At 46.3% G+C, this 17,523-nt stretch overlaps 1 protein-coding gene across 6 annotated transcripts in view; it reads right to left on the minus strand.

The window, feature by feature from the left end:
- Positions 1–17,523, minus strand: part of LOC145343771 (AMP deaminase 3-like) — a 58,917-nt gene that overhangs the window by 7,774 nt on the left and 33,620 nt on the right. For all 6 annotated transcript variants that reach the window (XM_080190091.1, XM_080190090.1, XM_080190086.1 and 3 more), the window contains exons 9-12: positions 16,926–17,089; positions 12,488–12,614; positions 10,558–10,721; positions 6,288–6,408 (exon numbers count right to left, since the gene is read on the minus strand). In XM_080190091.1, coding sequence (XP_080046217.1) covers positions 6,288–6,408; positions 10,558–10,721; positions 12,488–12,614; positions 16,926–17,089 — 576 coding nt within the window. The remainder of the gene's footprint in view (positions 1–6,287; positions 6,409–10,557; positions 10,722–12,487; positions 12,615–16,925; positions 17,090–17,523) is intronic.

Below are 17,523 nucleotides of genomic sequence, written 5' to 3' on the forward strand. Positions count from 1 at the left end.
AGTCATGAATGAATGCCGCACCATCAGTGGGACAGCAATGAGGGAGTGCAGTGCTGTCTTGGGGGCAGTACTGAGGGAGCGCCACACTGAGGGAGATGTCATTCCTCTGGTGGGATTTAAACTGAAGGCCCCGCTGTAAAATTCCTGTGCCGTCATGGGAAGAGCAGGGTGGTTGTCCTGACCGACATTCTTTGCTGTAACAGCATTGTGAAATTCACTGCCTCTTCTCACTGCTGTGTGTGGGATCTCCCTGTGTACACCTTGCCTGCTGCATTTGCCGACATAAACTTTAAAAATCAATCAATTAGATAATTGGCTGTAAAGAAGATTTGAATTCCTGGGGAACATTGAATGATATTTCACCTAAGGGGGTAACACGTTCTGCTGTGCTATCTGTTTTGAATGAACTATCCAATCAGTCCCACTCCCCGGACTTTGCCCGCATCACTGTAATGTCTTCATTTTCAATTATTCCATTCAACTCCCTTTTGAAAATTATTGTTGGATCTGCTTCCACCATCCTTTCAGGCAGTGAATTCTAAATCACAACAACTCACGGCTCAAAACTATCTAAAACCCTGCTTACTGACCTTTCCTTCACAGCAAACAGTTTTGCCTTTTTTTTTTAAATTCATTTGTGGGACATGGGTATCAGTGGCTGGCCAGCATTTATTGCCCATCCCTAGTTGCCCTTGAGAAGGTGAATCGCTGCAGTCCATGTTCTATGGGTTGACCCAGAATGCCATTAGAGAGGGAATTTCAGGATTTTGATCCAGCCACTGCGAAGGAATGCCGATATATTTCCAAGTCAGGATGGTGAGTGGCTTGGAGGGGAACTTGCAGGCAGTGGTGTTCCAATTTATCTGCTGCCCTTGTCCTTCTACATGAAAGTGGCCATGGATTTGGAAGGTGCTAAGAATCTTTGGTGGATTGCTGCAGTGCATCTTGTAGATAGTGTACGCTGCTGTTACTGAGCGCCGATGGCAGAGGGAGTGAATGTTTGTAGATGTGGTGCCAATCAAGCGGACTGCTTTGTCTTGGATGGTGTCAAGTTTCTTGAGTGTTGTTGGAATTGCACCCATCCAGGCAAGTGAGGAGTATCCCATTAAACTCCTGACTTATGACTTGTAGATAGTGGATAGGCTTTGGGGATCAGGAGGTAAGTTACTCGCTGCAGTATTCCTAGCCTCTGATCTGCTCTTGTAGCACGTCTTGTAGTCTATCAAAGCTCATTGTGATTTTGAATGCCTCAATCGATTCTCCCCTTGACCTTCTCTGCCCTAAGGGAAACAATTCTCCCATCTCCCCGTAACTGAATTTCTCATCCCTGGCACTGTTCCAGTAAATCTCCTCTATATCCTCACCGAGGCCTTGACAACTTTCTGAAAGTACAATGCCCAGAACTGGAAACAACACTCCAGCTACAAAAGGTGCCATTTAGAATTCTAATAGCGCAGAAGGAAGCCCATCAAGTTTGTGCCAACAACAATCCCAACCAGGCCCTATCCCTGTAACCCCACATATTTAGCATGGCCAATCCACCTAATCTTTGGAGTGCGGGAGGAAATTGGATCACCCGGAGGAAAGCTATGCAGACATGGGGAGAATGTGCAGACTCCACATAGACAGGGTCCCTGGCACTGTGAGGCAGCAGTGCTAACCACTGTATCATAGAATCACACAGTGCAGAAGGAGGCTGTTTGACCCATTGAGTCTGCACTGATCACAACCCCACCCAGACTCTATCCCCATAACCCCATGCATTTACCCTAGCTAGTCCCCCTGACACTAAGGGGCAATTTAGCATGGCCAATCCACCTAACCTGCACATTTTTGGACTGTGCGAGGAAACCGGAGCACCCGGAGGAAACCCACGCAAACACGGGGAGGACATGCAGACTCCACACAGACAGTGACCCAAGCCATGAATTGAACCTGGGTCCCTGGTGTTGACAGGCAGCAGTGTTAACCACTGTATAAATTCCAAGTTCTCAGAAAATGCTCAAGATTGTCGTTCTGAAGACCGATCATGATTCTTATAATGATTATTTTATAATCGCAAAGGACGATGCGGAATAGTCAGAGAGTGCAAATTCCTTTCAAATCAACAGCTGCTCTTTGCTGCAGTTTAAAGTGCGCAGTCCCCAAATGCAAAGCTCGGTTGAGGTTTGCAGATCAGTATCGAGTTACTAAGTGTTGTTTTGAACTCTTGCCCATTTGGAATGCTGCTAAATGATCTTGGTTTATTCTGGATGTTTCACCATATTCAGCCGGCTGTCTGTCACATCCTGTCCACACACTAGAGTTAAATGAAGGTCATAAGAGAGAGAAAAGGGGACACAGCAGGTTCAGGAGAGTTGGTTAATGCTCGGAAAGCTGACTCCAGTTTCCCAGCGTCCCCCTGCTCTGTGACTGCTGACTCATTTTGGGAACTGCTATCCGAGAGGCTGCGGGAGCCTACCTGACATTAGCACACAAACCTCCTGGCCAGAGCTCCCTGTGCTGCTGTGTGAGATCATGTTCAAGCCCAAGGCAATGGGCGTGTGAACGGGAAGGTTCCAACTGGAGTCAGACCAGGGAGTGGAACATAGAGACATATAAACACTTACAGCAAAGGTGGGCCCATTCAGCCCACCTCATCAGTGCCAGCAGAAAAAGGATTATCCGGCCTCTCCAGCTCTGTAGCCCTGTAGTTGACGGGCACCTCAAGGGCATATCCAAGTATTTTAAAAATGCGACAAGGGTTTCTGCCTCTACTAGCCTTTCAAGCAATGAGTTCCAGACAGAACTCTAGATTTTAAAAGTGATCATCAACTCCCCATTAATCCTTCTGCCACTTTTTAAAATTTATTCATTCATGGATTTAGATGTCACTGGCTGGGTCAGCATTTATTGCCCATCTCTCATTGCCCTTATTGTTCAGAGGGCATTTGAGAGTCACAGAATCATAGGATCCATACAGTGCAGAAGGGGGCCATTTGGCCCATCAAGTCTGCACCAATCACAATCGCACCCAGGCCCTATTCCCCCACACATTTACCCCGCCAATCCCCTGACACTAGGGTCGATTTATCATGGCCAATCAACCTAACCCACACATTTTTATGGGCGGAAGCCAGAACGCCTGGAGGAAACCCACTCAGACACGGGGAAAATGTGCAAACTACACACAGTGATCCGAGTCCAGAATTGAACCCAGGTCCCTGGAGCTGTGAGGAAGCAGTGCTAACCGCTGTGTCACTGTGCCGTCCCAAACCACATTGCTGGAGTCACACGTAGGCCAGACCAGACAAGCGTGATTTACTTCCCTAAAAGGACATTAGTGAATCAGACGGGTTTTTCCAACAATTGTTTCATGATCATCAGTAGATTTTTAATTCCAGATTTTTTTATTGAATTCAGATATCGCCATCTGCCATGGCAGGATTTGAACCCTGGTCCCCAGATACTTACCCAGGGTCTCTGGATTACTAATCCAGTGAAAATACTTCTATGCCACTGCCTCCTTATTTTGTATTAACTCGCATTTGTCTGGATTAAATTCCATTTGTCACTTTTCTGTCCACTTGACCTGTCCATTGATATCTTCCTGCAATCCACAATCACTATCAACCACACAGGCTATTTTCACATTATCTTCAAACTCCAAAATCATGGCCACTACATGGATTTCTAAATCATTGAGATTTACCACAAAACCTAATCTCAAGGGCAGAAGAGTATTGAAAGGCAAAGGGATCTGGGTGTACAGGTACACAGCTCACTAAAAGTGGCAATACAGGTGGAGAAGGTAGTCAAGAAGACATACAGCATGCTTGCCTTCATTGGCTGGGGCACTGACTGTAAAAATTGGCAAGTCATGTTGCGGCTTTATAGAACTTTAGTCAGGCTGCACTTGGAATATATTGTACAGTTCTGGTTACCACACTACCAGAAAGATGTGGAGGCTTTGGAGAGGATACAGAAAAGATTTACCAGGATGTTGCCTGGTATGAAGGGCATTAGCTTTGAGCACAGGTTGGAGAAACATGGTTTGTTCTCACTGGAACAACGGAGGTTAACAGATGATCTGATAGAAGTCTACAAGATTATGAGAGGCATGGACAGAGTGGAGAGTCAGAAGCTTTCTCCCAGGGTGGAAGAGTCAATTACTAGGGGGCATAGGTTTAAAGTACAAGGGGCAAGGTCTAAGTGAGATGTACAAGGCAGAGTTTTTACACAGAGGGTAGTGGGTGCCTGGAACTCGCTGCCAGGGGAGGTAGTGGAAGCAGATACGGTAGTGACTTTTAAGGGGAGCCTTGACAAATACATAAATAGAACTGAAATAGAGGGATATGGTCCCTGGAAGGGTAGGGGGTTGTAGTTAAGTCAGGCAGCATGGTGGGTGCAGGCTTAGAGGGCCAAAGGGCCTGTTCCTGTGCTGTAATTTTCTTTGTTCTTTGTACACCATGAAATACATACAAATAAAGGGGAAGTGTTGGCCTAGTGGTATTATCACCAAACTATTAATCCAGAAACTCAGCTAATGTTCTGGGACCCGGATTCAAATCCCACCACGGCAGATGGTGGAATTTGAATTTGTTTTTAAAAAATTTGGAATTAAGTATTTACTGATGACCATGAAACTGTTGTCGATTGTCAGAAAAACCCATCTGGTTCACTAATTCTCTTTCAGGAAGGAAATCCGCTGTCCTTACCTGGCCTGGCCTACATGTGAATCCAGAGCTCCAGCAATGTGGTTGACTCTCAGCTGCTCTCCCAGGGCAACTAGAGGTGGCAATAAATGCTGGCCAGACAGTGATGCCCATGTTCCACGAATGAATAAAACAAAACTTGCTGGCAGAATTAATAAGTCTAACTGGTCGATATGGCAAGCATAGCAGGAGCACTTTGAAAGCAAGCACTTCTGTAGCATCTTTCATAACCCCAGGAAAGACAAAGTGCTATACAGCCAATGGACTGGTGTTTGGAATATCGTCAGACACAAGGACCCACAGACAATTGGCATGGCACAGTGGCACAGTGGTTAGCACTGCAGCCTCACAGCGCCAGAGGCCTGGGTTCAATTCCCGGCTTGGCTGACTGTCTATGTGGAGTTTGCATGCTCTCCCCGTGCCTGAGTGGGTTTTCTCTGGGTGCTCTGGTTTCCTCCCACTGTCGAAAGATGTGCGGGTTAGGTTGATTGGCCGTGCTAAATTGACCCTTAGTGTCAGGGGGATTAGCAGGGTAACTGTGAGGGGTTATGGGAATAGGGCCTGGGTGGGATTGTTGTCGGTACAGACTTGATGGGCCAAATAGCCTCCTTCTAGAATGTAGGGATTCTATGAAACAGGTAATCTATTTTAGTGTTTCTAGTTGTGGAGCCCTAGTTGAGGTCTCGGAACTGCTGGAATCTCACATGTTGTTGGCCACCAGTTACGGTCTCACAAGGTAGAAAGCAGCTTTAGGGAAAGAATTCAGCTTACTGAACGAATTCAATACAAAACTCTCACTACGGTGAGTAGAATTGAGCCAAAGCAGGTTGTGGGTGGGCATGTAACCTTTGTATTGTATACACTCCAACAGTGAAAAGGGCAGTGGATACATGGGAACACCCCACCTCAGGTTCCCCTCCGAGACACACACCATGCTGACTTGGAACAATATCGCCATTCCCTCACTGCCGCTGGATTAAAATCCTGGAATTCCCTCTCTAACAGCACTGTGGGTGTTCCTACAATACATGGTCTACAGCAGGTCAAGAAGGCAGCTCACCACCACCATCTTGAGGGCAATTGAAAATGGGCTATAAAAGGGCCAGCCATGCCCACATTTCATGAATGAACAATAAATATTGTCCAGGACATTCTCCCCTGCTTTTCTTCAGAAAGGTGCATTGGAAACAACCCCAGGGCACTGAGCAGGAAGACAAAGCTTTGGTATAACGTACCACCTGGAAGACAGTAGCCGCATCTCTACCACCTTACTCGCCATGGAATCAGAGTGGGCGAGGGTCTGCCAATGGAAATTGGACCTCGGGCAGGAATTTCTGGTCTTGCCTGAGTGTGGCCATAAAATCCCGCACAATATCTCTGACAGTGCAGCTTTCTCTCAGCCTGGCTTCACTAAGTGTGCACAAGTCACTGGGGCGGGATCGAACCCGCAATCTTCTGACTGAAAGATGTCGTACTACCCACTGAGTCACAGCTGGCACTGGTTAGTTTGAAGTGAGATGTTGTGATGTTAATGAGAGGGACTGATTTTCACAGCACCCTCCTGACTCCACATGTGGCTGCGAGCGAGCCTACCTTCTTAAGATTCAGTCCGTGTGAAATATTATCCGCTGTTAGAAAGGCAGAAACCAAGTGAGTGATCGAACCGGCCTCCCCGCAGTGAGGTCGGAACTGGAATGTGCTCAAACCCCGTTCCCTGAAAAACAAATCACAGTATCAGTCACACACCAGGTTACCGGGAGATAAAAGGCCTCAGGCCCTGGAGTTGGAACCCAGCTCCAATGGGTGACCTCAGTGGCACTGCTCAGCCTGAGGGAACCATTCTCTTTCTCAGTTAGATCAACTGTGGTGAAAATGTTTTTGGGATCAATGAGTTGGGATAATTAAACTAAGATCCCTGTAGACTTGAGGAAGTCAGATCTGGGTCAGAGAAAGGGTGAACCGTGCAACCATAAAATAAGAAGCATAGAGGGAGATCATTCAGCCCATCATATCTGTGTCAGCTCTTTGAAAAAGCTATTCAATTTGTCTCACTCCTCCTGTTCTTTTTACCCATAACCCTTCAATTTGTTTGCCTTTCAAGTATTTATCTAATTCCCGATTTGCGCTGCTCCGAAAGCTTATGGCTCGTGCTACCAAATAAACCAGTTGGACTTGAACCTGGTGTTGTGAGGCTTATTGTTCTTTGGCTAAGCCAGTTTTGTAGCCACTTTGCCAGTTCACCTCTAATCCCAAGCGACTTCACCTTTTGCACCAGTCTGCCATGAGAGACCTTGTCAAAGGCCTTACTGAGGTCCACGCAGACAACATCCACTGCCCTACCCACATCAATCATCTTCGTCACTTCCTCGAAAAACTTGATCAAGTTCGTGAGACACGCCCTCCCCTTCACAAACCATGTTGCCTCTCACTAATACATCCACTTATTTCCAAGTGGGAATAAATCCCGTCTCGAAGAATTTTCTCCAATAATTTCCCTACCACTGATGTAAGGTTCACCTGCTTATAATTGCCTGGATTATTCTTGCTACCTTTCTTAAACAAAGGAACAACACTGGCTATTCTCTAACCCTCTGGGATATCCCTGTAGCCAGTGGGGATATAAAGATTTCTCTCAAGGTCCCAGCAATTTCCTCCCTTGCCTTTCTCAGTATTCTGAGGTATATCTCTTCTGGCCCTGGGGATCTGTCTACCTTAGTGTTTCTCAAGAACCCCAATACCTCCCCCTTTTTGATCTCAACATGACTCAAACATGTCATCTGAAAACTTAGAAGTTATGCTCTTTATACTCAATTCCAGGTCACTAATATATATCAAAAAGAGCGGTAGTGCCAATACCAACCCATTGTGCCTCCAGTCTGGAAACACGCACTCACCACTATTCCTGGCTGGTTGTCTCTCAGCCAATTTCATAGCCACACTGTCACTATCCCTTTAATCCCATGGCTTTAATTTAACTAACAATTCTATCATCGATCAAATTCTGTCTATAAATCTGATGGATTATAGCTACTCAGAGAGCTCAGGCAGCTGTTCCAGTCCATGTGGAGCAAGGGGTCATTCCACAAGATTTTAAAGATACCTTCATTGTTCACATCAACAAACGCAAAGCCCAATCCTGTGACTATCACAGAGAAATATCTCTCCTGTCTATTTCTGGAAAGATCCTTGCCAGAATCTTTCTAAACCGGCTCATATTGCACCTTCAGCAGGGTCTATCCCTGGGGAGTCAGTGCTGTTTCGGAAAAGGTAGGGTAACCATTGACATAGCCGGAATTCTCCGGCGTGCACACCTCTCTACCACTGCTATTGAGAAGGGAGAGTTTGGCACTCAGCCAATTCTCCATTCACAGCAGCAGGGTCTAATAATCACAGGTAGGGGCAAGGTCGGAGAATGCCACCCATGGTGCTTGCTGCTTGCCAACTGCAGGAGGAGTGCCAAGAACAAAATGCTGGTCTTTATAACACCTTCGTCGACCTAACCAAAGCCTTCACGCTGTCAGCCGTGAAGGGCTCTGGAAGATTCGGAGCAAATTTTGGCGCTAGACAAATTTATTCAGATGATTCACCAGTTCCACAGTGGCATGCAGGCCTGCGTCCTTGATGACAATGAAGCCCTGGCCCTCTTCCCTGTCAGCAATGGAGTGAAACAGGGCTGCATACTGGTGTCGGGTCTCTTTGGCATCATGTTCTCAGCCATGTTCACTGACGCCTTCCAGGATGAGGACCCAGACATAGACACCAACTACCAGTAGATGGTAAGCTCCTCAACCTGTGGCACCACCAGGCCAAGAACAAAGTCCTCATTGATGGACTGTGCTCTAAACCCCAGAAGTGAGATAGGCATGCAGCAGATTATTGATATGTTCTCCACATCCTGTATTAATCTCAGTCTCACATCAGCACAATAAAAACAGAAGTCATGTTCCAACCTGCCCCAGGAAAGCTCTACCAAGGGCCAATAGTGAGAGTAAATGACCAGAAGCTGGCCGCAGTGGACAAGTTTATCCATCAGGGCAGCTCTCTCTCCTACGCTGTACTTGTTTTGATGCTGAGATCGATGCCAGAATTGTCAAGGTCATTGAGTCCTTGAGAAAACTTTGCAATTCAGTCTGGGAATGTGGAGGGGTGGGCCTGAAGACAGGCTCAAAGTCCACAGAGCAGTGGTCCTCTCCATTCTTCTCTACGCGAATGAGATCTGGACAGTCTACCAGCAATACTCAAAGAAGATCAATGGCTTCCTCCTTTGCCGCCTCCACAAGCTCCTCAAAATCAAATTGTAAGACAAAGTCCCAGACACAGAACTCCTCAGAGAACCGGCATGGGCAACACTTTCACAATGTTATGACAAAACTGCTCCAATGGACTGGATATCAGAATGCCTGACAACCAATTCCCTGAGTGAATCTTCTACAGTGAGCTGTAGAATAAAGCACGCTCCTGTGGCCACCAGAAGAAACGCTTCAAGGATACCCTGAAAGCCTCCCTCAGAACCTTAAAATTGAGACTGAATCATGGGAGATCCTTACCCAGGATCGTTTAGCCTGGAGGAGTGCAATTGTCAAAGGCAAATGAGAAGCAAAGGGTAATGTCAGTCCAAAACAAGCACAAGGCAGATAAAAACCATGAGAACAGTGCGCCCCACAACCTACCAGCCTCACTGTCCTGTCCTTCCTGCATTAAAACCTTTCATGAGAAAATAGGACTCATCAGCACCCATGCACACACACAACCCAATGCCTGGATGACAAATGAAGATGTTCTCCTTCAATACTGCAGGATGAACAATGAGATGATGATGAATCTCATGCATCATGAAGGTTGGTGGTGTAGTGGATAGTTTGGAGGGATGTCAGAAGTTGCAGCGTGACACAGATAGGACGCAAGACTGGGTAGAGAAGTGGCAGATGGACTTCAACCCAGATAAATGTGTAGTAGTCCATTTTGGCAGGTCAAATGGGATGAAGGAGTACAATGTCAAGGGTAAGACTCCTAGCAGTGTGGAGGATCAGAAGGACCTTGGGGTCCGGGTCCATAGGACTCTTTAATCGGCCTCGCAGGTAGAGGAAGTTGTTAAGAAGGCTTATGTCCTTTGAGGGATTGAGTTTAGGAGTCAGCAGATAGTGCTGCAGCTTTATAAGACCCGAGTTAGACCCCATTTGGAGTACTGTGCTCAGTTCTGGTTGCCTCATTACAGGAGGGATGTGGAAGCTATTGAGAGGGTGCAGAGGAGATTTACAAGGATGTTGCCTGGATTGGGTGGCATGCCTTATGAAGATAGGTTGAAGGAGCTCAGTCTTTTCTCCTTGGAGAGACGAAGGATGAGAGGTGACCTGGTAGAGGTTTATAAGATGTTGAGAGGTATAGATTGGGCAGATTCTCAGAGGCTTTTTCCCAGGGCTGAAATGGTTGCTACAAGAGGACACAGGTTTAAGGTGCTGGGGACTAGGTACAGAGGAGATGTCAGGGGTAAGTTTTTCACTCAGAGGGTGGTGGGTGAGTGGAATCAGCTGCCATCGGTGGTGGTGGAGGCCAATTCGATAGGGTCTTTTAAGAGACTTCTGGATGAGTACATGGGGCTTAATAGGATTGAGGGTTATAGGTAAGCCTAGTAGGTAGGGATATGATCGGTGCAACTTGTGGGCTGAAGGGCCTGTTTATGCTGTAGTTTTTCTATGTTCTATGTTCTAATTTTAACCAGAAAATCTATCATGTGGTACGCTAACAAATTCCTTTTGAAAGTCCAATCACACATCACCCGTGTGACTCTCACTAGAATGGGGGAAGTAGCTACAGAAACATCTGGCTCTGTTTTAGAGCAGAATCCGGAGCTGGGAGTACTTACTTCCTCAGGTTGTTGAGCACCATGATGTTGGCGTACATGTAGTAGAGATAATAACTGTAGGGTGGGTTCTGCTCCCGCGTCCACTGCCCAGGGGTCGGACTCTTTAATGAGAACATGTGAGCACTGTGCTTGGACTCATCATCCACACTGTCAAAGCCCGTCACCTGCAACAGAACACAGGACAGTCAGATAGCATACACTCGCAGTCATGCGAATACAACGCACAGCCTGACACATACCCCAGTGAAAAAAATCCAGTTCAAATCCCACCAGGAATTCGAGAATTTTAATTCAGTTTTTGAAAAATTTGGAAATAAAAATCAACCAAAGTGACCTTGAAGCTGTTGGATTGTCATTAAAAATGTAACTGGCTCATTAAAGATACAGTTTATTTATTAGTCACAAATAGGCTTACATTAACACTGCAATGAAGTTACTGTGAAATTCCCCAGTCCCCACACTCCAGCGCCTGATTGGGTACACCGAGGGAGAATTTAGCACGGCCAATGCACCCAACCAGCACATTTTTGGACTGTGGGGGGAAACCAGAGCACCTGGAGGAAACCCACGCAGGCACAGGGAGAATGTCTGTGCGGAGTTTGCACATCGACCAAAAGTGGGAATCGAACCCAGGTCCCTGGTGCTGCGAGGCAGCAGTGCTAACCACTGTGCCACCATGTTATGGGGCTGAGCTCGGGGGCTGGGTGGGAAGTGGTGGGCTGGCCACCCAACTTATTTTACATGCCACAACGCCATATCCCTCCCCCACCAAAAGCACCACGGGTTGAGGCACATAAAATGCAACCCTGTATGGTTGAGTCTGAAGTGCCCCTTTGATGTGAGACACCATTGTATAAATGAACTACCTTGATGGGGCAACTAGGAATAAGCAATAATTAGAATGAAATCTTTACTGGATTTACCCAGCGAGTACCTGACTCGAGTCAGCACAACTGACTTTTGCCAGTTCCAAAGAAGAGTCATATTGGATTTGAAATGTTAGTTTTGTTTCACTCTCCACAGATGCTGCCAGGCCAACTGAGACTTTCTAGCATCTGCAGTATTATCACAGAATCCCTACACTGCAGAAGGAGGCCATTCAGCCCATCAAGTCTGCACTGACTGCCAAAGGAGGATCTTACCCAGTCCCACCCCTCCACCCTATCCCTGTAACCCACACATTTATCACGGCCAATCCACCTAACCTGCACATCTTGGGACAGCAAGGGACAATTTATCACAGCCAATCCACCTAACCTACACATCTGAGACACTACAGGGCAATTTAGCATGGCCAATCCACTTAACCTATACATCTGAGATACTAAGAGGCAATTTAGCATGGCCAACCCACCTAACTGACACATCTGAGACACTAAAGGGCAAATTAGCATGGCCAATCCACCTAACATATACATCTGGGACACTAAGGGGCAAATTAGCATGGTCAATCCACTAATCAATACATGTTAGACACTAAAGGGCAATTTTGCATGTCCAATCTGCCTAACCAACACAACTTTGAACTGTGGGAGGAAACCAGAGGAAACCCACACAGACACAGGGAGAGTGTGCAAACGCCACACAATCACCAAGACAGGCATTTAACTTGGGACCCTGGCGCTGTGAGACAGCAGTTCTAATCACTGCGCCACCATTGCATTTACCCTGTGTTGCTGTGTTCTCCTGAATTTTTAAAAGCTCTTTTTCTGCATAAATACTCCTGAAAATTGAAAATAATTTTTACTGAGAAGCCCAGTTAGTTAATTGTTCAACGTTTTCTGGTTTTCTCATTTCGATTAACTTCGTTCAGTTTCTCGAAGTTAAATGTGGGATTAAAAATCCACCCATTTGCAGGGAGTTCAGTGCTAGAGAGGCAGAGGGTGTAAAACACTGTAGCAGGCGCAGAGCAGATAGATGGTTTACGCACGTATTTTAAGAAGAGGTGAAGTTCACGGTTTTCTTTGGGGTTGATTGTTGCTTCAAAGAGAGGCAGGAAAATATTCTCCAGCATTTTCCCAAAACTAGGCAGGATTTTCTTTGTCCGAAATATATCACTGGAAGAGAAGTAAAACATTACTGGCAGCCCAGATTGAATAATTTCACTCTCTCCAGTCTCACCAAAAATGTCATTTACGTGACAGTGCTGTGTGTTTTCACACCACAGCCGACATGTCCATGTTATTTTAACAAGCACGTCTTTGAAAAAATCATTAGCATGGCACAAAGGCAGCACATTCACCTGAGTCAAAACATGCATTCAAATCTCACTCCATCAACTTGGACAGATAATCCAGGCTCACAGTCCCAGTGCTGCACTGTCACAAGGGCAGTAGTGAGGGAATGCTGCACTGTCAGAGGGACATCACTGAGGGAACCCTATCCTGTCAAAGGAGTGGTATTAAGGGAGCGCTGCACTGTCAGAGGGTCAGTACTGAGGGAGCGCTGCACTGTCAGAGGGTCAGTACTGAGGGAGCGCTGCACTGTCAGAGGGTCAGTACTGAGGGAGCGCTGCACTGTCAGAGGGTCAGTACTGAGGGAGCGCTGCACTGTCAGAGGGTCAGTACTGAGGGAGCGCTGCACTGTCAGAGGGTCAGTACTGAGGGAGCGCTGCACTGTCAGAGGGTCAGTACTGAGGGAGCGCTGCACTGTCAGAGGGTCAGTACTGAGGGAGCGCTGCACTGCCAGAGGGTCAGTACTGAGGAAAGATTTGTCTTTGGGAGGAGATTTTAAACAAGGCCTATCTGTTCTCCCCTGCCCTCCCTCAGCAGCCTCCCAATTCTGTTCCTGAGAATGTTAAAGATCCATGGGCACTATGAAAGATTGGCAAAAGTTCACCAACTGTTCTGGTTGACATTCCAAACCAACATCACTAAAATCACATTCAACTCTTGCTGCTTGAGGATCTTGTGTATAATATTCTTTCCATATCATACAAGCAACAGCGGTCCAAGGTTTAAGACATTCATTAAAGTTGTACCCACTTGGCAACAAACTTCTCCAAGTCTAGTAACAGCATTGATCAATAAATGTGACATTTACCAATAAGCTTTGTTGGAAGAGAGGAGGGTGGCGGCAGGAACCATGGAGAGGTGGTGATGGGGAGGAGGAGGGGGCAGGATCCAGCAATGAAAGATTGGCTGCCCCTGGATGATAAACAGGAGATGGCCACCCACCTCCAGCAGTAACTCTTCCTGCCGCACACGGTGACCGTGGCAACTTATTGATATCAAACTGAGAATTGAACTTCAACCTTCTGTTACCAGTTGGTTAAAATGGAGATCCTGAAACAGGTGGCTGAGGTTCTAATGTTCAGACTGTTGGGAGCCTGCGAGCTGGCCCTGCCATTCAATGAGATCAGGGTTGATCTGACTGTGACCTTAACTCCACTTTTCTGCCTGTATCCCAGAGCCCTGATCAAAAATCACTCTAACTTAACCTCGAATATATTCAATGACCCAGACTCCACTACTCTGAGGTAATGGATTCCGCAGTTAATGACCCTTAGAGAAGAAATTCCTCCTCATCTCTCTGCCTTCTTAACTTCAATAAATATAAGCCTGCATTGCTCAACCTTTTGTGATTATACAATCCTTCATCCCAGGAATCAACCTCATTCATGTCCTCGGAACAGATTCCAATGCAAGTATATTCCTCCTTCAGTAAGGAGACCAAAACTGTACGCAGTACTCTAGGTGAGTTCTCACCAAAACCCTGTACATTTGAGGTTAGACTTCCCTATTTTTATACTCCATCCCCCCCAATAAAGGCCAACACTCAGATCTGTGTACCACAGCATTCTGCAGTCTCCCTCCAATGAAATGACATTCTCCTTTTCTAATGTCCCATCCAAGGTAAACTGCCTAACATGTTCCCACATTGTACCCATCAAATATTTGCCCACTATTTGAACCTATGCATATTCCTCTGCACCTTGCTCAACTTGTTTTCCTACCTCCCGTTGTATCAGCAGCAAACTTGGCTACAATACATTTGAGTTTCCTCATCCAAGACTTTAAATACAGATCACTAATACTGATGCAGCACCCACTTGTAATAATCTGTCAACCTGTAAAAGTCCCACTTATGATGTGGGTATGCCGGCGTTGGACTGGCGTAAACACAGTAAAAAGTCTGACAACACCAGGTTTTATTCCAACCTATTTATTTGATAATATTCTCACAAGCTTTCGAGGGGTTACCCTCTTCGTCAGGTGAATGGAGAGTTCTGGCCTCAGACAGAGCATATAAAGCACAGACAGTTTAGAGATTACTGATTAAAATGCGAATCCTTACACCTAACCTGCTGTTCAAGACCTGAAGTGGCTGACAATGTGAGTGGAAGGAGCACTGATCACAGTTTAAAGAGATGTGTATTGTCTCCAGACAGTACAGTAAGTGAGGTTTTGCAAACCCAGGCAAGTCACGGGGGTTACAGATAGTGTGACAGATCTTGGGTTCATGTCACACTATCTGTAACCCCCGTGACTTGCCTGGGTTTGCAAAACCTCACTTACTGTACTGTCTGGAGACAATACACATCTCTTTAAACTGTGATCAGTGCTCCTACCACTCACATTATCAGCCACTTCAGGTCTTGAACAGCAGGTTAGGTGTAAGGATTCGCATTTTAATCAGTAATCTCTAAACTGTCTGTGCTTTATATGCTCTGTCTGAGGCCAGAACTCTCCATTCACCTGACGAAGAGGGTAACCCCTCGAAAGCTTGTGAGAATATTATCAAATAAATAGGTTGGAATAAAACCTGGTGTTGTCAGACTTTTTACAAAGTCCCACTTATCCAGAGTCCTTTTGTTTTATGTGAGTTAGCCAGTGCTGTACTCTGCTAATACATTACCCCCAATGCTATGAGCTCTTACATTGTGTTGTACCTGTTACGTGGCACCTTATCAAATGCCTTTCAAAATCCAAATACACTACATCTGCTGCTTCCCCTTTATCCACCCTGCTTGTTACATCCTCAAAAAGCTCTAATAGATTTGTCAAACATGATTTCCTTTCAAAAACCATGTTGACTCTGCCTGCCTGTAATATGATTTTCTAAAAGTCCTGCTACAACTTCCTTAGATTCCAACATTTTCCCAACGACAGATGTTTAGACTAGCTGGCCTGGAGTTTCCTGCTTTCTGTCTCCCACCTTCCTGGAATAGAGTGGTTTTCCATTCCACTGGGACATTTCCAGAATTGAGGAAGTTTGGAGATTACACGAAGGCAAAGGGTATCCGTCCATTCCCACTATTCTAACACAGGGCGGAGAGGAAACTCAACAATGGGATTTGCCCATGTAGTAACGGTTTGGTTAGTTCATGGGTTCCATTGCAGTCAACTGGCTCAATGCTTCATATTGGTAAAAGGAACGTAGAAACTTAGCATGCAGAACCACAAGCAAATGGGGGGGGCAGGGTGGCACAGTGATTAGCACTGCTACCTCACAATGCCAGGGATCCGGGTTCAATTCCTGGCTTGGGTCACTGTCTGTGTGGAGTTTGCACGTTATCTTTGTGTCTGAGCGGATTTCCTCCGGGTGCTCCGGTTTCCTCCCACACTCCAAAGATACGGGGGCTAGGTTGATTAGCCATGCTAAATTGACTCTAGTGTCAGGGGGATTAGCAGGGTAAATATGTGGGGTTACAGGAATAAGGCCTGGGTGGGATAGTGGTTGGTACAGATTCATTGGGCCAAATGGCTTCCTTTTTCACTGTAGGGATTCTACGATTCTATGAATCAATTGGGAAGGCAAATGGCATGTTGAGCTTTATGGCAAGGGGGAATGGAGCATAGAAATAAAGAAATCTTGCTCCAATTCTGCATGGCTTTCATGTGACCACATCTAGAATATCGTTTTGATCCCTATATTTAAAGAAGGATATATCTGCATTGGAGACAGTACTGCAGTGTCTACCAGGTTGGGCCCTGAGATCAGATAAGAGACTTGTTCGATGAGAGGCTGTTAAACTGGGTCGGAATTCTCAGGATTTTAGAAAAACGAGAGGTGATCTTATTGTAATACACAAAATTCTGAGGGGACTTGACAGGTTAGACATCGAAAGGTTGTTTCCTCAGGCTGGGGAATCTAGAACACAGGGATACAGTCTCTGGATAAGGGACCAATTCTTTAGGGCTAAGGTGAGGAGAAATGTCTTCACTCAAAGGGTTGTGAATATTTGGAATATTCCGGAGGGTTGTGGATGCTCCATACATTTAAGGCCGGGACGGACAGGTTTTCTGTCTCTCAGGGGGTATGGGGAGTGGATGGAGTGTTCCATTTCTCTGTCCATTATTTTGCTGTTTAGTGGCACTAACCCACGGCAGGTTATCAGTTTAGTCAGATGGAAACCTCGGACTTACTAAATGCGCGGAACTTGAATAACCCAGCGGACATTTGGCGAGAAGACTCGTTGTTTAATGAACCACCTGGCCAGATTGGCCCACTCACTCGGTGACCCACCGTAGATGGAGAGTCGCGGCTCCGTGTACTGGTATTTGCTTTCCTCCAGGTCACGGGAGACTTCCTGTGGACCAACAAACAACAATTACACTTGGCCGGACCCACTGAAAATACATTTTCATAGCCACCCTTCCTGATCTCAGGACATCTCAAAGCACTTTACGCTTCTGCACTCTGTTGTTGGAAGTGCAGTGGCCAATTTGTGCACAGCAAGCTCCCACAAACGGCAGCGAAATAATGGCCTCAATGCTTATCCCTCTGTTGGCGGAGGGATAAGTATCAAACAGGATGTCAGGGAGAACTCCCCTGCTCTGTGAAGTAGTGCCGTGGGTTCCTTTACATCTACCTGAGTAGGCAGCTGGTCCCCAAATTACATCCAAAGATGTGCGGGTTAGGTTGATTGGCCATGCTTAAAATTGCCCCTTAGTGTCCTGGGATGTGTAGGTTAGAGGGATTAGCGGGTAAATGTGTAGGGATATGGGGGGAGGGCCTGGGTGG

The sequence above is a fragment of the Carcharhinus amblyrhynchos genome, chromosome 6 (assembly GCF_965287045.1).
Source record: "Carcharhinus amblyrhynchos chromosome 6, sCarAmb.v2.hapA, whole genome shotgun sequence".
NCBI classification, from domain to species: domain Eukaryota; kingdom Metazoa; phylum Chordata; class Chondrichthyes; order Carcharhiniformes; family Carcharhinidae; genus Carcharhinus; species Carcharhinus amblyrhynchos.